The sequence below is a fragment of the Mustela lutreola genome, chromosome 1 (genome assembly GCF_030435805.1).
Source record: "Mustela lutreola isolate mMusLut2 chromosome 1, mMusLut2.pri, whole genome shotgun sequence".
Lineage (NCBI taxonomy): Eukaryota > Metazoa > Chordata > Mammalia > Carnivora > Mustelidae > Mustela > Mustela lutreola.
Genome location: NC_081290.1, coordinates 152,960,343 through 152,981,536, shown reverse-complemented (window position 1 = coordinate 152,981,536; position 21,194 = coordinate 152,960,343). Strand labels below are relative to the sequence as shown.

General features: G+C 37.7%; 1 protein-coding gene across 11 annotated transcripts in view; it reads right to left on the bottom strand.

Moving 5' to 3' along the window:
* The window catches only part of MSRA (methionine sulfoxide reductase A), a 432,124-nt gene that overhangs the window by 210,637 nt on the left and 200,293 nt on the right, over window positions 1–21,194 (bottom strand). For 8 of the 11 annotated variants that reach the window (XM_059177058.1, XM_059177067.1, XM_059177086.1 and 5 more), the window contains one exon: window positions 4,080–4,199. The exons of 2 other annotated variants lie outside the window; for them this stretch is intronic. In XM_059177058.1, the coding sequence (XP_059033041.1) occupies window positions 4,080–4,199 (120 nt within the window). Of the gene's footprint in view, window positions 1–4,079; window positions 4,200–5,478; window positions 5,604–21,194 lie in introns of those variants that run through there. One more of the 11 variants, XM_059177144.1, reaches the window with a different exon arrangement.

Below are 21,194 nucleotides of genomic sequence, written 5' to 3'. Positions count from 1 at the left end.
TTAATTAGCTGGTTACCCTAATTACTTTAGCTGGGGACCTTGTTTGTTCTCCTTCCCTGCTATTCCCAGGGATCTGAAGGCTCTACCACTTCTGTGCCAGAGGGTCCTTTCTATCACAGTTTCTCTCTGTCTTTTTGGTTTTTTCTTTCATGATCAGAACAACAACAACAACAAAAGCCTGGGGAAAGAAATCATCTCTCCTTCTGTGTCTGGGTAAGACCCCATAACCATCATTTCCCAATCAGGAATAAGTTTCCATGACAACCGTGCTTCCCAATGCCACCACTAACTTAGCAGGTAGTGTTCTTTACCAACCTCCATGCTTTCTGTACAAGACTCTAAGAAACTGGCTGTTTGCATGAACTGTATCTTAAAAGAGTTTTGTCCTTTGCCCTTCGAAACATCAGAAAGACCAAAAAAAGAAAAAAATGCTTGTTATTTTCTTTACTTGTAATCATTAAAAAGCACACCAATTTTTTAAGAGTATAGTGGAGGGATGGACATGAAAGAGAGTGTGGGACTCGGTGGAAGGAAGTATGACTGGACAGATCACTGGGATATGACAGTTGGGTGACAGACGTCATGATCAATGGAATAACTTGATGCTGAGAGCTGATGAGATTGGAATTCCTGCTATATGTGACCTTGGGGAACTTCCTCTTCCTCTCTAAGCCTCAACAGTCCCTCTGTAAAAGACAGAAACTGAGACATTTCATAGACTTCTTTGGAAGATTAGATGGAAAAAAAGCAAAGAGGCAAAAAGTGCTTCTTACAGTGTCTGGCACGTAGTAGGAGTTCAACAAAGGACAATTAGCATACTGTTCTTATTAACATAAAGAGTTGAATCGGAAAAAGTCTTAACAAACAAGCAACCAAGTATTCTAATTGATTATTAACATTTTGCTGGTGGAGAATAATAGTACAAGCAGTAGATATTTGGAGGTTTTCTTAGCAACCTTTTCTCTTAGGCTATTAAGTCATGTCTGCAATTATGGGAAGGAATCTATTCATTTCCATTCCTGAGACTTAAGAGGATACACCTGGGCAATCTCCAGGGTTCATGTGCATCTATTTATAACTCTGCATAAGTATTTGTTTAATGCCGAAACAGATGCAAAGAAAAACCTCAGATTAACCATTAAAGTATTTGTTCTATATTCCACATTCTCAACACCAATGAGTATATTTCAGTTCTTCTGTAAGGCAAGGAAAACAAGAGTATATATGTTTTTGTGATACTTTCAATATTGCACAGCTCAAATTTCATTTCACAATCAGAATTCATATTGTAGCAAACAAACCAACATGCTCCTTATTGTACAAATGCCCATACTCCCAACTCCTCCCCCAGCTGCATTCACTGTACCCTCAGGGAGCTGAGAGGGCCTTCCACAAATAACACCAATTCAACCTTTCATTTTTAAAAATAAAACTATTTTTAAAAATAAAACGATTTGTGTATTTTTAAAATCCCATTTTTGTCACCGTGGTGGACTATGTATCTAGATAATAAACCCTCCCTGTGAAGAACTCCTAAGAGGGGTGCCTGGGTAGCTCAGTCAGTTAAACATCCAACTCTTGATTTTGGCTCAGGTCATGATCTCAGGGCCGTGAGATCAAGCTCTGCACTGGACTCCATGCTCAGCAGGGAGTCTGCTCGAGATTCTCTTTCCCTCTCCCTCTGCCCCTCCTTACTCATGCTCCTTGGCATGCTCTCTCTCTAAAATAAATAAATCGGAAAAAAAAAGAAAGAATTCAAGATAGTGAATGAAATTTTTTTTTAAAGATTTTATTTATTTATCAGAGAGAGAGGAGGAGAGAGAGCGAGCACAGGCAGACAGAATGGCAGGAAGAGGCAGAGGGAGAAGCAGGCTCCCTGCTGAGCAAGGAGCCCGATGTGGGACTCGATCTCAGGACGCTGGGATCATGACCTGAGCTGAAGGCAGCTGCCCAACCCACTGAGCCACCCAGGCGTCCCTGAATGAAATATTTTTTTAAATGTGTTTTACAGTCTGGGTGTTCCTCCATTAAAAATAAAACTATCCTATGATCTGGCAATCTCTCTTCTGGGTATACATCCTAATGAAATGGAATCAGTCACTCAAAGACAAAACTACGATCCCATAATGCTGGGGTCCACCTCAGCATTATCCACAATAGCGATGGCCTGGAAGCAAACAAAGTGTCCACTGGCAGAAGAATGGATAAAGCTATTGTGATATGTATATATAATATAATATTATTCAGTCCTACACATGAAGACAATTCTGCCACTTGCAACAATGTGGGTGAAGCTGGAAAAAATTATTCTACATGAAATTAATCCAAACACAGAAAAAATGTATACTATGTATATTGCATGTCCTTACTTATATGTAGAATCTGAAAAAAAAATCATACTCCTAGAAGCAGAGAGTAGAATGGTGGTTACCAAGGGCAGGAGTAGAACAAAGCAGGGAAATGTTGGTCAAAGGGTACAGAGTATCTGTTTTGGAGGATGAATTAGTTCTAGAGAGCTAATGTACAGCACGGTGATGGTAGTTAATGATACTGTATTGTTTCACTTGAAATCTGCTAAGAGAGTAGATCACAGGCGCTCTTTCCACAAAAATAAAAGTATGTGAGGAGATGGGTAATTTAATTAGCTTGACTATTAGTAATCATTTCACTCTATATATCAAAACATCATGTCATACACCTTCAATATATACCATTCTTATTTGAAAAATGAAAAAGAAATTTTAAAGAGAAAAAAACTGTGTTTTAAGTGCTATGTGAGCTGGCAGAGAAATAAAGGAAATCCTTGAAGGCTAGAACAAAAACCAGATTCGGAACAGTTGTCTGGTATCTGAGCTAGAATTTGCCATGCGGGCATCTGCCTCTCCTGGTAGCCAAATATTTTTCTGTAAAGGGCTAACTCATAAATGTTTTAGGTTTTGCAGGGCATACCATCTCTGTTATACCCACTCAACTGTGCCATTGTGCCATGGAAACCTTCACAGATAATATATAAACAAATGGGTGTGGCTGGGTTTCTATAAAACTTTATTTACATAACCTGGCAGTGGGCAGAATTTAGCCTGCAAACCAGTTTGCCAATCCCTTCATTATAAATCAAATTTGAATGTCTTCCCTAGAGAAAAACAATTAGAGTGTGTGATGTTTTTCCCATATGGTAGACTACTGCAGTCTTCACACACCTCTGTATGCCTGCCTTTGGGGGATCCCTCCGCATTGACTCTGGGCTAGACGATGTGACTTGCTTTGGCCAGTGGGACCCTATCAAATGTGATATAAACAGAAACTTGCAAAGTGCTAGCAGAATGGGGCTTATCCTCTCTTGCTGCTCTTGGGATCTCTGCACCCATCACCACGTGAATTTGCCCAGGCCAGTGTTTTGAAGACACGGTCCATCATTCCCCCTACCCCAGCCAGCAAAGAACGATAGCCGGCACCAAATGCAGACCTGTGAGTGAAGCCATCCTAGACCAACTAGTCCCCAAGCAGCCTACTAGTTGACTGGAGTCACATGTGTGAGCCCAGATGAGACCAGCAAAAGAACCACCAAAATGAGAGCCACCCAAATTGCTGACCTACATAATCATAAGCTAATAGGTGATTGCTTTAGAATTAAGTTTTGCAAGTGATTATTTTGCAACAAAAGCTGAATGGTACATTCCATAGGAAATCTATTATCTTCTAAAAATATAAAGTGAGAGGGGCACCTGGGTGGCTCAGTGGGTTGAGTGTCTGACTCTTGGTTTTGGCTCAGACCTGAAATCAAGACCCACATCAGGGTCTGTGTCTCAGCAGGCAATCTGCTTGAGATTCTCTCCCTCTCCCTTTGCCCCCCCCCCCGCCGCTTGTACATGCACACTCTTTCTCTAAAATAAATAAACCTTAGAAAATAAAACAAAAATATAAAGTGAGAGATCAACAAGTATATTTATAGAAATGGGAAAGAAAAGACTGAGGAAACACAAAAAATTATACTTGCATTTTAAATATTCTGTCACCTGCCAGCAGAGACAAACCCTTTCTTGCTCATTATAACAGAAGTTGGAGCAAATTCTTCCTACCTGAACAGACTTCTTTATAAGTAGGATTGGTGGTGTAGCCTCCTGCGTAACCAACTTGAGTTGAATATATTCCTTTCATGGTCCAGAATTTCCTCTCAGCTCCCCAGAAACAGCCCATTCCTAAGAAAAACACAAGACACTGTTTAGTCCATTGTCAAAAATGGAGAACTACTGCATATTAGAAGCAGATATGTTATTCATGTCTTTGGTAATCAAAAATAACTAAGATTTTATCCTTTAAAGAAAGACAGTTTCATGGTGGCAACCTAAGTGTCCATCAGTAGATGATGGATAAGGAAATGTCTTATATACACACACAGACACACAAATGCACATGCACACATACACTGGAATATCATGCAACCACAAAAAAGGATGAGATCATGCCATTTGAGACAAAATGAATGTATCTGGAGGGTATTATACTAAGGGAAATAAATCAGACTCAGAAATACTAACACAATATGATTTCACTCATAAGTGAAATTAAAAAAAAAAAAAACTAGTAACAAGAAATGAACAAGGAACAAAAAGCAGAATCAGATCTACAAATACAGAAAACTGATGGTTGCCCAGGGTGGTGGGTGAGGGAGGAGAGGTTGGGGAATGGGCAAAATAGGTGAAAGGGAGTAAGAGATACAGGCTTCCAGATATGGAATGAATAAGTCACAGGAGTAAATGGCACAGCATAAGGAATATAGTCAGTGATACTGTAATAGCATTGTATCTGAACAGATGGTAGCTACACTTACGGTGAACATAGCATAATGCATAAACTTGTTGAACCACTAAGTTGTACACCTAAGACTAATGTAACATTGTGTGTCAACTATACTGAAATTTAATATAAACATGTTCGAAATAAAGAAGAAAAAAAAAACAATTAACTAATTTAGAAGAATTTTTAACATCTAAAAATAATTTTATTTGAGGCTATTTGCATAGAATGTCTCTTTGCTTAATTGTGCAAAAACTTAGAAAGCCTCAAGTTTTAATGAAGTTAGTAAAGTATACCTTTTCAAATAACATAGTAAAAAGATAATTGCATTTGATAAATGATTTCAACACTTAATTCATTATGAACTTGCTAAAACATAATAACTGCTATTGATAGCATAAATTTATTTAATGATCAGCATCGTGGTCATTTTTTTAAAGATATTTATTTATTTATCCTACAAAGAGAGGGAACACAAGCAGGGGGAGTGGGAGAGAGAGAAGCAGGCTTCCCACTGAGTGGGGAGGCTGACACGGGGCTCGATCCCAGGATCCAGGGACCGTGACCCAAGCCGAAGGCAGACGCTCAATGACTGAGCCACCCAGGCACCCGCCCCAGTCATGCTTAAAAAAAAAAAAAAAAAATTCTGACACAGAAAATAACACTAACTTACTGACTTACATGGGAAAACTTCCCCAAATCAACACAGATTGATGCAGTTCTCAATTAACAATTTTGCATAATATGTTGAGTTTCTTCAAAGATGTCTGTCCATATAAACTTGCACGTGATAAATCACTGCTCATCAAAGGGTGAGTTCTATTACTAAATATAATGACTGAGGAAACAGAGAAGGGGGAAGGCAGAGAAAGAGATGACAATAACAAACACACGAAGGAACTCACAAAAATAGCATTCCATTCAACGAACAAACATTGTGCTCATATCAGTAGTTATTGGATTCTTCTGAACATACAGTGAAAACCAAGACCTAGCTCCCAAGAATGCCCATACTTACACGCTTAGGAAAAGTAGCATTACATCTCCCTGGGATCCAAATAAAGAACCCTCAACTTCCTACTATGAGTTCCTAAACTGTCCACAACTGCTACTCTATGACCGACTTCTAGATGTAAGCAAGATTACTGCCTTGCTCGAGTTTTATACAGCTTTAGTAAGTCATATATAATTAAGAGCTTGGGAAGAACAACAGTTGGCAAATTAATATATGCCTCCTACTTCCACAATCACTGGATTTGTTAGACTCGATGACAGAACTGAAAGAAAGATTAGATGGAAGTTTACTGAAATTCTTGACACTTGTTAATAGTCTAAAATTCAGAACAGTATTAACCAAGATGCCATGTGCATAACGCTATACATTATACAAAAATTTATTTGCTTAAATGTGAGGGGAAATAAATTGACCAAAAATAGATTAACAGTTAAAAATAAGAGCCATCTGACAAAATCCATGTAGTAAAAAAAATTACTGTTGTGATAACAAAGCAACATGGAAATATGTATATGATTATATCATAATTAACTAAAGCTAAATTTAAAAGAAAAAAACACAAGTATGTGCATGCTCTTATTATAACTATGAAAAAAATACCTATACTGAAATAGATGAGAAGAAAATATACAAAATTATAACCATGACTGTTTTATAGTGCTGAGAATACAGGATTTTTTTCATTTTTCAAGTGTTTCTGTAATAGATTCATATTACTTTAAAAATGAAATATATATACTTTTTCAAAAAAATTCAAAGAAAAACATAACCATATGAATTGTTTGAATTAGAACTGCAAGATACCATTCTTCCCATTTACAAGTGAGTTGTTTGCTGCTAGTGAATATAGATAAATATTTACTGAGTATTTATAAAAATGGGTTATCCTCAGATCTCTGGAACAAGAATTCGCTATTAATTTTACTGGGTTGCATTTCTAGGATCAGGGAATTGTATCAGTTAAGGTTTTCCAGAGAATCCAGACCAATAGGATAAGTTGCTGTTGTTGTAAAGGCTGAGAAGTCCATGATGTACAGTCTGTAAGCCAGAGACCCAGGAAAGCTGGTACTATGAGCCCGGGCCAAACACAAGGGCCTGAGAATGAGGAGAGCCAGTGACGTAAGTCCTCGTCCAACAGCACTGATGTACCAGGCCAGGAGAAGATGGATGTCCCAGCTCAAAGAAAGAGTAAATTCACCCTTCTTCTGGCATTTTATTCCATCTGGACCCCTGACAGACTGGAGGATTCCCGCCCCCACATTGGTAAGTGTGATCTTCTTTCCTCAATCTACCAATTCAAATGCTGATCTCTTCCCAAAACGTCCTCACAGACACAACCGGAAATGGCTATCTGGGCACCCCTCAGTCATGTCAAGTTGACATGTAAAATGAATCGCTATAAGAATGATGACAGCAAATACCTGGAGAAGGATATAAGTAAAAAGTGTGGTGGGCAGCATTACTAAGCATAAAAGGCCACAAACACACCCAGGAGTTGTGCAGTGTGATAAGCTGAAAGCACTCCAGCCCCTGAAGCTCAGAATTCTGTGAGGTTCACTCAATAAAATACTCCTGGGGATGCCTGGGTGGCTCAGTCAGTTAGGTGGCTGCCTTCAGCTCAGGTCATGATACCAGGGTTCTGGGATCAAGTCCTGCATCAGGCTCCTTGCTCAGCAGGAAGCATGCTTCTCCCTCTGCCTGTCACTCTCCCTGCTTGTGCATGTTATCTCTCTCTGACAAATAAATAAAATCTTAAAAAAAATAAAATAAAATAATAAAATAAAATACTTCTTTCCTGCACAATGGCTAACATTGATGGTACCAAAGGGTACTTAAAACTTTCAGCATTCTATGCACAAGGTTCATGATGGGCCATTTTAGCAGCCAGCCTAACCTGACCATTGTCTACAGTCTTACCCTGATGGCCCTAGACTTTTTATCTTCACTATATCCTCATGCTATATAGAGTTAATGACACTTAATATGGATCTTGGCCAGACCAAACAAAATATTTGCTGCAAGCTATTTAATCCCCTTTTGATGTTTAATAGAGATCAAGACCCCCCTGTTAGACGGAGGATGACCCCATTCTAGCTGGGCATAGGCTTCTGGGAGGGGGTCATGTGTGGCTGAAATAATGCCTTGGGGACCTGGTGTGTAATCAATGTCAAAATATCTGGAGAGGTACTTAACTTGGAATAAGTGTTGTTATAGGAATAAAACTCCTTGAAGCAATCAGATGTTTCATCTAGTGGTTTCCAGTATAACCTAAGCATTCTATTATTTGATTTTGAGAGTGTGTGTGTATATGTGTGTGTGTGTGTGTGTGTGTGTGCTTAAACAACAACAACAAAAAACCAAGTTTATGACAGAATTTCTCAGAACTTACAATAATCTAGTAAAAAACATAAATATCATATATATACATACATATATGATACAGTATGCATTATTATTTTTAAGATATTTCATATTTTGGGGGACACCTGGGAGGCTCAGTTGGTTGACTGTCCGACTCTTGATTTTGGCTCAGGTAATGATCTCATGGTCATGAGATCTCAGGATCATGAGATCAAGCAGGGTGTGGAGCCGGCTTGGGATTCTCTCTCTCCCTCTCCCTCTGTCCCCTCACCAGCTTGAACATACTCTCCCTCTAAAAAACTTAAATTAATTAATATTTTATATTTTTAACTGTTTATTATAAAGTAAAACACAGGTACAGAAAAGCCACACAGAACAGATGCATACCTCAAAGCATTATTATTAGGCAAACATCCTTATAACTACCAGCCAGATCAAGAACTGCAAGTTTTCCATCTCCTTCAGAATTCCATCCTTGTATCATACCCCAAACACAACTCCCTTCCTCCCCTAAAAGGAACTACTCTCTGACCTTTACAGTAATACTTTCTTCTGTTTCTTCATATGTTTATCATTCAAGGTGTCCGTCTTGATACTATTCTGTGGTTGTGCTCATTTTTAAAAAATTTGATTTAGCCTTAAGCTCTTTTCATCAACAGGTTCCCTCTCCATTCTCTTTTCTGATTCATCCGCTGAAGAAAACAAGACCCACTGACCTGCAGAGCTTCCCACAATGTAGATTTTGCCAATGGCACGCTCATGGCACAATTCAACTTGTTCCTCTATCCTCGGTATTTCCTGCAAATCTGCTGGATCCAGAACCTTGAACGGAGTCAGATTTCACCCTTTGGCAAAACTATAGGTGAAACTATGTTCTTTTTTATGTAAATTTTAAAATTTTTTCCCAGTTTTATTTATTTATTTTTTTAAAGATTTTATTTATTTACTTGAGAGAGAGACAGTGAGAGAGAGCATGAACGAGGAGAAGGTCAGAGAGAGAAGCAGACTCCCCATGGAGCTGGGAGTCCGATGCGGGACTCGATCCCGGGACTCCAGGATCATGACCTGAGCCGAAGGCAGTCGTCCAACCAACTGAGCCACCCAGGCGTCCCTTTTCCCAGTTTTATTGAGATATAATTGACCTATGACATTGTGTAACTTTAAGGTATACAACATAATTTGGCATATATAAATACATATATATATACATAAATATAACACAAATTACAACAATAAGTTTAGTTAACACATCCATCACTTCACATAATTTCAATTTATTTTCTGTAATAAGAACATTTAAGATTAGCAACTTTCAAGTATACGATATTATTAACTATAGTAATCATAATGAATATTAGATCCCCAGAACTTATTCATCTTATAACCAGAAGTTTGTACCCTTTGACCAACATCAACCCATTACTCCCACCTCCCCAACCCCCAGAAACCACCACTCTACTCTCCTTTCTATAAATTTGGCTTTTTTTATCTTCAAGATCCCAATATGTTAGATCATATGGCATTTGTCTTTCTCAGTCTGACCTATTTCACTTAGCATAATGCCCTCAAGGTCTATCCCTGTTGTTACAAATAACAGGATTTCCTTATTTTTTTTTTGTGGCCAAATAGTATGCCACTGTATATAGATCACAGCTTCCTTAACTAATCTGTAAAAGAACACTAAGGTTATTTCCCATGTCTTGGTTACTATGAATAATGCTGGAATGAACATGGGGGTGTAAACATCTCTCCAAGATAGTGATTTCAGGGACGCCTGGGTGGCTCAGTTGGTTGGACGACTGCCTTCGGCTCAGGTCATGATCCTGGAGTCCCTGGATCGAGTCCCGCATCGGGCTCCCAGCTGCATGGGGAGTCTGCTTCTCCCTCTGACCTTCTCCTCGCTCATGCTCTCTCTCACTGTCTCTCTCTCTCAAATAAATAAATAAAATCTTAAAAAAAAAAGTGGGATTAAAAAAAAAAAAGATAGTGATTTCATTTCCTTTAGATATATATCCAGGATTTTTGAAAAACCTCCACACTATTTTCTATAATGGCTGTGCCACTTCACACTCCTATCAACAGCACACTGGGGTTCCCTTTCCTCCACATCCCAGCCAACACCCGTGACCTCTTTGTCTTTTTGGTAACAGTCATTTCAACAGGTATGAGGAAATACCTAACTGTACTTTTGATTTGCATTTCCCTGGTAATTAATGATGTTGACTGTTTTTTTTCATATACCTGTTGGCCATTTGTATGCCTTCTTAGGAAAAATGTCTTTATTCTCAATCAAATTATTTGGCGTTTTTTTGTTTTGTTTTTGTTGTTGTTGTTGTTGTTGTTGTTGTTTTTTGGTTTGGAGTTGTAGGAGCTCCTTAATATATTTTGGATATGAACCCTTTATCTGATATATGGTGCGCATCTTTCAATAGCTCAGCTGGTAGAGCGGAAGACTGTATCTGATATATGGTTTGCAAATATTTTCTCTATTCCATTGCCTCTTCATTCTGCTGATTGTTTCTGTTGCTGCAAAGGCTTCTTATTTTGATGTAATCCCACAAATTTTATTTTGTTTTTGTTGCTTGTGTTGTTTGTGTCATAGCCAAAATATCACTGTTAACACCAATGTCAAGGAGCTTTTTCTCTGTTTCCTTCCAACAGTTTTATGATTTTAGGTTTCATGCTCAAGTCTCAATCCATTTCAAGTTCTTTTCTGTGAGTGGCATAAGGGTCCAGTTTCATTCGTCTTTATGCAAATATCCACTTTTCTCAACATCTATCTAAAAGACTATCTTTTCCCCATTGAGTATTCTTGGCTCAATTATTATTAGTTAACTATGTATGTCGAGTTTATTTCTGGGCTCTCTATAATATTCCATTGGTCTATGTGTCTGTTTTTATGGCCGTACTCTATCATTTTGGTTACCATAGCTTTGTAGTATAATTTAAAATCATAAAGTGTGATGCTTAGAGCTTTCTTCTTCTTTCTTAGAATTGCTTTAGCTATTTTTTTGTAGTTCCATATAAATGTTTTGTATTGTTTTCCTATTTCTGTGAAAAATACCACTGGAATTTTGATATTAGGTTTGATATGGGATTGCATTAAATCTATAGATGGTATGGACATTGGGGAAGGTATGTGCTATGGTGAGTGCTGTGAAGTGTGAAAACCTGGAGATTCACAGACCTGTACCCCTGGGATAATAATGCATTATATGTTAATTTTAAAAATTAAATTTTTTTTAAAAAGGGGAAAAAATAAATCTATAGATGGCTCTGGGGAATACGGACATCTTAACAATATTCTTTTTTTTAAAATATCAATTCTTCCAATTTGTGAACATGGAGTATCTTTCCATTTCTTTTTGCCTTCATCAATTTCTTTCATAAATATCTTATAGTTTTTGGTGCACAGATTACTCCACTTCCTCAGGTAAATTTATTCCTAACTATTTTATTGGTTTTGATGTCATTGTGAATGGGATTATTTTCTTCACTTCTCTTTCAGATATTTCAGAGTTAGTGGATAGAAATGCAACTGAATTTAGGATGTTGTTTTTGTATTCTGACATTTTACTGAATTCATTGAGAAGTTCTAACAGTTTTCTTATTTTGTTTTTCTGGTGAAGTTTTTAGAGTTTTTTCCACATAAGGTAATGCTATCTTCAGACAGAGAAAATTTTACTTCTTCCTTTCTGATAGGATGTCTTTTATTTCTTTTTCTTGCCTAATTATTCTGGCTAAAACTTCCAACACTGTGTTAAATAGGGCTTTTGAGAGTGAGCACCCTGGTCTTGTTTCTGATCTGAGCAGAAAAGTTTTCAGCTTTTTCACCATTATGATGCTAGCTGTGAGTCTGTCATATACAGCCTTTATTATGTTGAGGTATGTTCCCTCTATTATCTTCTTAAATTTGTTGAGAGCATTTGCCATGAAAGGGCATTGAATTTTGGCAAGAAATTTTTCTGCATCTTTGAGTCATATGATTTTTAACCTTCATTAATGTACCCATAAATGTATCACATTTATTATTTTATATATGGTGACCCATTTTTGCATCCCAGGGATAAATCCCACTGGATAATAGGGCATAAGCCTTTTAATGTGTTTTTGAGTTTTGGCTTGCTAATATCTTGTTGAGAATTTTTGCACTTATATTCATCAAGGAAGTGAGCCTGTAGTTTTCTTGTAGCATCCTTATCTGGCTTCAGTATCAGAGTAATGCTGTCCTCATAAAATGAGTTTTGGAGCATTCCTTCCTCTTCAGTTTTTCAGAAGAATTTGAGAAGGATCAGCATTAAGTCTTCTTGAATGTTTGATAAAATTCACCAGTGAAGCCATATGGTCCTGGGCTTTTTCTGTTGGAAGATTTTTCATTATTGCCTCAACCTCCTTAGTCCCATAGATTTGTTCAGGTTTTCTATTTCTTCATGATTCAGTCTTGATAGCCTATATGTTTCTAGGAATTTATGCATTTCTTCTGTTATCTAATTTGTTGTCATATAATTTTGCATATTAGTTTCCTATGATAATAACTTACTTTATATCACATTCACTCTGTACTTTATTTCTCCTTCCCTGACCTTTTATGCACTCACTTTATTGATCTCACAGTTTTTATATTGTATACCTGTTAATAAACTTTTATAGTTATATTCTCATTATTTTTTAACTTATATACTAGAGGTAAAGTAATTTGCATACCTCCATTACAGTATTAGATTCTGCATTTGACTACATATTTACCTTTATCAGTCAGTTTTATAATTTCATATGTTTTCATGTTGTTATTTAGCATCCCTTCATTTCATTTACAGAATTCCCTTTAGCATTTCTTGCAAGACAAATCTAATAGTAGTGAACTCCCTTAGCTTTTGTTTGTTTGGAAATACCTTTATTTTTTCTTCATTTCTGAAGGACAGTATTGTTTGGTATGGTATTCTTGGTTGACGGTTCTTTTCTCTTTCAGCACTTTGAATATATCACCCCACTGCATATTGGTCTGCAGAAAAATCCACTGATAACCTAATGGGGCCTCCCTTGTACATAATGAGTCATTTTTCTCTTGCTGCTTTCAAAATTCTCTCCTTGTCTTTGAATTTTAACATTTTAATTATAATGTGTCTCAGAGTAATCTTCCTTGGGTTGATCCTGCTTGCACCCTTTTGAGTTTCCTGTACATGGATGTCCATGTCTTTCCCAAGATTTGGGAAGTTTTCAGCAATTATTTCTTTAAATATTCTTTCTGGCCTTTTCTCCATCTCTTATTCTGAGACCTCCATGATACAACTGTCATTCACTTGAGTGCATCCCATAATTCACATAGGCTTTCTTCACTCTTTTTCCTTTTTGTTCCTCTAGTTGGCTAATTCCAAATGATCTTTGAGTTTGCTGATTCTTTCTTCTTCATGAATAAATCTATTACTGAAGCTCTCTACTGAATTTTCCAGTTCTGTCACTGTATTCTTCACCAGGATTTCTGGTTAGGTCTTTTTAATGGCTTTATTTCTTTATTAAACTTCTCATTTTGTTCCTGTATTGTTTTCCTGAATTCATTTAGTTTCCTATCTATGTTCTCTTGCATTCCATCTAATTTCTTTATGATGATTATTTTGATTCTTTGTCAGGCAAATTATAGATCTCCATTTGCAGTGAAAGATTTAGTAGTTTCCTCTGGTGGTGTCATATTTGCATGATTTTTCTTAATTCACAGAGCCTTGCATCAGTGTCGGCATTTAAAGGAGTACACTATTTTTCCAGTCTCTACAGACTGGTTTCTTGTTCTTTGATCATAAAGCACCTAATATCTAGTTGCCTCTTATTTTGTGATATTAGTAACCATTGATACTTAATGCTTAGATATGCTAATTCCCTGAGAGTTGCAAAATGGTGATCTTCTAATTCTATCACTTCTTTTACATTTATTAGTTGAAAAAGTCTTAATAATGAGAAGCTTCTTCTCAACTACTTTTTGTTACTCAGTGGTTCAGTTCATAAAAGAAAGGGAAAATAAATATTTTATTATATCTATTTACTTAGCAGTCTTTAAGATGATGAATTTGCCCACTCCAAGGTTGACCAATTTGTTTTTAAAACAGCATTATAAACTCATTTTTTTTAAACAAACGATATGTTTCACCATTCCAATCACTCCTCTCATGTAAACTCCACTTGACATATCTTTGGCCAGAAAGAGCCTCTTCAAATTGCTTCCTGAGTTCCTTTGAAACATCCTTCATAGTCTCCTCTTACTTCTTTGTTATCTGGTATGACAGGATGTTCCAGGCTCATCTTAACTATTTCCTACATCATACCTGGAATCAGCCATTTCTCTAAGAAGCCTGATTTCTTTAAATGAGGAAAGGTATTTCAACAACGTGACCTGGGTACTAGTGATGCTTGCTGAGAAAGTCCAGCCATGGGACACCAAGAAACCATGTGACTGAAATTGCCCATCAAAATCGAAGTACTGTCAGACCTACCAAATCATAAGGTCAAAAGAGTGCAGCAATAATCCATCATAAGATAGAAGTTATACACCTGGAATTATACACGAGCAGGACCACAGGGCATAAGCTGTATTAATAGATTGCCAGACCTCTATAGCATCTACTAGGATTACACCAACACCACTCCCTCAGTTCACATCTATGACTGAATGGGGATTCCATACAAGCAGCTGAAGAACGAGAAAAAGACTGGATTTTTGGTTATGGATGGTTGGGCTATTGTGTACTGATGCAAATCAACAAGGCATAGTAGTCACACTGTGATCTCCCTGAGGAGTGGCCATAAAACATGACATGATGGTAAAGGAAAATCTTCCCAACTCATGACCTTTAAGAAGTGCACCAGTTACCTAATTCATGTGTAAGGAAAAATAGCTCAAGTTTAGAACATATGTAAATTCATAGGCAGGAGCAAATGATTTAGCTGGCTAGTGAGAATGCAGAAACAAACAAACAAAAACCAAACAAAAAAAATTTTTTTAAAAGACCAAAAAAAAAAAAAAAAATCTTGAAAGACTGCAAATAAGGAAATCTAAGGTAAAGGTATGTAGATGCACATATAGGAGCAAGTATGCAGTACGAAGGTATTTGTACCATACATTACTATTAATGCCAGGCGGAGAGCATCCAATAAGAAACAAGCACTAAATACAAAGCTGAAAAAATGACCTGGCTGGTGGAGATCAGTCAGCCTGTTTCACTGGCCAGGATCCAGTCCCAGCATGATGGGGACATCATTTGTACAGGAACGAAGTGGCCATTGTGACAAAGATGGAGGGCACACGTGGGCACAACAATGGACTTCCACTTACCAAATCTTACCTATTACTGCTACCATCAATGTCCAACCTGCCAACAACAGAGAGTCTCCAAGCATGTTATATGGTACCATTTCTCAAGGGGACCAACCAAACACTAGCTGGCAAGGGGGAAACACTGGGCTCTTTCCAACACTGAAAGAGCTAGTGGTTTGTTCTCACAATAACAGACACATATTCCTAATATGGGTTTCACTTTCTCTGCCTTCATAATCTCAGCCAGCTACTGTCTCATATAACACTGCATCAGAACAAAGAACCAGGTTTACAGTATAGAAGATGCAGCAACAAATCCATGGATGGACTCCATCTACCTCATGATATACCATACCACCCAGAAGCTGCTATCTTGATAGGGCACTGGAACATCCCAGACATGCAGCTGAAACACCAAGTACTATCCTTCAGAAATCTGAGTATGTGCTGAATAAAAGACCCCAAAGATATTGGGACATGATGTCCCCCAAAAGATGAATGCATGATTAGAAAAACAAAGTGTGAAAACAGAATTGACTCTACTTACTATCACTCCCAATAACCACTGGGGGACATTGTACTCCTGTCTCCACAACTCTTGGCTCTGCAGAGTTAGACATCCTGGTCCCCAAAACTGTAAACTTTCATCAGGAGTCATAGCAAGAATCCACTGAATTATAGGCCTGTAGCTGTTTTCTAGGTACTCTGGGTTCCTTGTGCCCAGGGGCAAACAGGCAAAAAGCTTGCCATGCAGAACCAACCCACAAGCAGTAAAGGAGATCTCTGTTGGGCCACAGACTTGCAAACATTTGGTGTTAGAAGTGATATAAATATTTGCCAACCAGATGGGTTTAAAAATCGTATTTCATTGTGGTTTTAACATATACTTGGGTAATTAACCAGTAAACTTGACATATTTTCATGTTGGACATTCATATTTGCTCTTTTATACATTTTCTCCACTTTTCTCTTAGGCTGTTATATTTTTCCCCCGGATTTGCTGGAGTTTTTATATATACTGAGCACTAATTTTCTTGGTCAGTTTTGTTTGCAGATACCATCTTGGGTTAGATGTGCCTTTTACCTTCATTTACAATGCTTATTTTCATATGCATGTTTTAAACTTTAATTTTGGCTAAATTTCCCTATCTTTTCCTTTTTTTAAAAAAATTTATTTATTGTTATTTATTTATTTTCAGCATAACAGTATTCATTGTTTTTGCACCACACCCAGTGCTCCATGCAATCCGTGCCTTCTCTAATACCCACCACCTCGTTCCCCCAACCTCCCACCCCCTGCCACTTCAAATCCCTCAGATTGTTTTTCAGAGTCCATAGTCTCTCATGGTTCACCTCCCCTTCCAATTTCCCCCAACTCCCTTCTCCTCTCTAACTCCCCTTGTCATCCATGTTATTTGTTATGCTCCACAAATAAGTGAAACCATATGATAATTGACTCTCTCTGCTTGACTTATATCACTCAGCATAATCTCTTCCAGTCCCGTCCATGTTGCTACAAAAGTTGGGTATTCATCCTTTCTGATGGAGGCATAATACTTCACAGTGTATATGGACCACATCTTCCTTATCCATTCATCCATTGAAGGGCATCTTGGTTCTTTCCACAGTTTGGCGACCGTGGTCATTGCTGCTATAAACATTGGGGTACAGATGGCCCTTCTTTTCACTACATCTGTATCTTTGGGGTAAATACCCAGTAGTGCAATTGCAGGGTAATAGGGAAGCTCTATTTTTAATTTCTTGAGGAATCTCCACACTGTTCTCCAAAGTGGCTGCACCAACTTGCATTCCCTCCAACAGTGTAAGAGGGTTCCCCTTTATCCACATTCCCTCCAACACATTGTTTCCTGTCTTGCTAATTTTGGCCATTCTAACTGTTATAAGGTGATATCTCAATGTGGTTTTAATTTGAATCTCCCTGATGGCTAGCGATGATGAACATTTTTTAATGTGTCTGACAGCCATTTGTATGTCTTCATTGGAGAAGTGTCTGTTCATATCTTCTGCCCATTTTTTGATATGATTATCTGTTTTGTGTGTGTTGAGTTTGAGGAGTTCTTTATAGATCCTGGATATCAGGATATCATTTGCAAATATCTTCTCCCATTCCATGGGTTGCCTCTTTGTTTTATTGACTGTTTCCTTTGCTGTGCAGAAGCTTTTGATTTTGATGAAGTCTCAAAAGTTTATTTTGGCTTTTGTTTCCTTTGCCTTTAAAGACATATCTTGAAAGAAGTTGCTGTGGCTGATATTGAAGATATTATTGCTTATGTTCTCCTCTAGGATTCTGATGGATTCCTGTCTCACGTTGAGGTCTTTTATCCATTTTGAGTTTATCTTTGTGTACGGTGTAAGAGAATGGTCGAGTTTCATTCTTCTACATGTAGCTGTCCAATTTTCCCAGCACCATTTATTGAAGAGACTGTCTTTTTTTCCACTGTATATTTTTTCCTGTTTTGTTGAAGATTATTTGACCATAGAGTTGAGGGTCCATATCTGGGCTCTCTACTCTGTTCCACTGGTCTGTTTTTATGCCAGTACCATGCTGTCTTGGTGATCACAGCTTTGTAGTAAAGCTTGAAATCAGGTAACGTGATGCTCCCAGTTTTATTTTTGTTTTTCAGCATTTCTTTAGCGATTTGGGGTCTCTTCTGGTTCCATGCAAATTTTTGGATTATTTGCTCCAGCTCTTTGAAAAATACCAGTGGAATTTTGATCAGAATGGCATTAAAAGTATAGATTGCTCTAGGCAGTATAGACATTTTAACAATGTTTATTCTTCCGATCCAAGAGCATGGAATGGTCTTCCATCTTTTTGTGTCTTCTTCAATTTCTTTCATGAGTGTTCTGTAGTTCCATGAGTACAGGTCCTTTACCTCTTTGGTTAGGTTTATTCCCAGGTATCTTATGGTTCTTGGTGTTATAGTAAATGGAATTGATTCTCTAATTTCACTTTCTGTATTTTCATTGTTAGTGTATAAGAAAGCCACTGATTTCTGTACATTGACTTTGCATCCTGCCACATTGCCGAATTGTTGTATGAGTTCTAGTAGTTTGGGGGTGGAGACTTTTGGGGTTTCCATATAAAGAATCATGTCATCTGCGAAGAGAGAGAGTTTGACTTCCTCATTGCCAATTTGTATACCTTTTATTTCTCTTTGTTGCCTGATTGCTGTTGCTAAGACTTCTAATACTATGTTGAGCAAAAGTGGTGAGAGTGGGCATCCTTGTCGTGTTCCTGATCTCAATGGGAAGGCTGCAAGCTTTTCCTATCTTTTCCTTTAAAATTTGTTTTGTGGGTGTGCGTGTGTGTATGCATGCACGCACACACGTGTGTGTATCATGAATGAGAATTCCTTCCATACATTAAAGTTATAAAGATAATATTATTTTCAGAAGTTTAAAGTTTTGTTCACTTTATGTTGCTGATTCATTTTGAAATAATTTTCATGTAGGATATAAATAGGTATTCAATTTTATCCTATATTGATAATCAAGTGTCAAAAATAAGGTACTATTTATTAAACAATCCATTTTCCCCACTTATCTCTAATGTCATCTCAAGCATTCCCATTTCTTTTTTTTTTTAAGATTTTATTTATTTATTTGACAGAGAGAAATCACAAGTAGATGGAGAGGCAGGCAGAGAGAGAGAGAGAGGGAAGCAGGCTCCCTGCTGAGCAGAGAGCCCGATGCAGGACTCGATCCTAGGACCCTGAGATCATGACCTGAGCCAAAGGCAGCAGCTTAACCCACTGAGCCACCCAGGCGCCCCAAGCATTCCCATTTCTGAGCTATTATTTTCCATTCATTTGCCAGTTCCTACACCAATAACCTACTGTTCTTCATTAATTTATTCAACAAATGTATATATCCATTGTCTACTAGTGCAAAGAAGAGCTCTAGGAACTCAGGATACATGAGTGAACAAAACAAAGAACCTACCCTCTTATAGTGCTTATATCCTAGTGGCAAAAGACAGATAACAAACAATAAATAAAATAAATAAGTGAATGATAGAGAAAGTTAAAAGATGTAAAGAGCTACTAAAAAAAGGAGCAGGATCAGAGTAATCAGGAGTGCTGGGAAGGATGCAATATGAAATAAGTTGTTCAGGATGATCCTCAAAGAGGTGTCAACTTCAAAGTCTTGAAGACAGTCACCCATTCAGCAATCCAGGCCAGGGGGTGTTTCAGACAGAGGAAATAGTCCCTACAAAAGCACCAAGAAGATGCCTGCTATGTTTAAGGAGCAGGAAAGAAGTCATGTGGCTTGAGTGAGTTGAGCAAGGGAAGTAGTGGAACATTAATCAATGTAAGCCAGATTGTGTGGGGCCTTCTATGCTACTGTAAGAACTATGGATTTTATACTGAGTGACATGGATGACCACGGTTGAGTTTTGAGCAGAAGAGGGAATGTCATGTTTTACCAGGATCTTATGCTTTACAAGGATCACTCTGGCTATGCCCTGCTGAGAAGAGACTGGAGGGGACCAAGCACAGAAGCAGGGGATGCTTAGGAAACTACTGCTGTAACCTAAGTGCAAGAAAACAGTAGTTTAGCCCCGGTGGTAGCAGAGGAAGTCACGATCATATTTTGGATACATTTTGAAGATAGAGCCAAAGGATTTCCTTTCCTGACAGACTGGAGAAGGGTTTGAAGGAGAGAGTCAAGGTTGACTCTAAGATGATTGGCTTGAGTGAAGAATTACGGGTGAAGCAGATTTATAGGGGGAAAAAACAAGGGTTGTGATTATTCTAGTTTTAATAAGTCATGCCATCTAGTGCAGCAAAACTTACTTTCTTACTGTTTTTCAAAATTTTCTTTGCTATCCTTGTCCCATTACTATTCTAAATTTAGTTTAGTATTAGCTTGTCAAGTTCCATAACATACCCCATTAGGATTTTGATTAGAATTACACTGAACTTAGAGATTAATTTGGAAAATATATGTTTTCATTAATAATATTGAGCCTTTCTATCAATGAACACAACATAGCTGTCCATTTATTCAGGTCTTCTTGCATGTCCTTCAATGCCATGTTATCATTCCTCCATAAAGTTCTTATAGATTTGTCTTACATATAGTTTTATGTATCCTATGATTTGTACTGCTGCTCTAAACACTACTTTTTCTTTTCTTTCTTTAAAATATTTTATTTATTTATTTGACACAGAGAGAGGCAGACAGGGGGGTAGGGGTGGGGGGTGGGAGCAGTCTCCCTGCCAAGCAGACAGCCCGATGCAGGGCTTGATCCCAGGACCCGGAGATCATTACCTGAGCCGAAGGCAGAGGTTTAACCCACTGAGCCACCCAGGCGCCCCACACTTCTTCTATTATACTTTTTTATTTCCTCTGGTTGGGATATAAAAACACCACTGGTTTTACTATGCTTTCCCATATGGATGTGTCAGAAAACTTAAGAGAATTCTCTGGGTTTTAATGGCTTTTCTCCATGTTCTCTTTGACTTCCTCTTTATAAAGAACCATATTTTATACAAATGACACTTTCATATTTCCTTGTTGCATTATTATTCTCTTTCCTTTATTTTACTTTCTTCCACAGCTAGGACCTCCTACTCAATGTTAAATAATAGGAGTAGAGTGGGAATCTTTGTCTTATCCTAATTTAATGAGAATGAAAACTCCAGTAAGTATGAATTTTGCTGTAGGTTCTTGGTTAGATACTCTTTACCA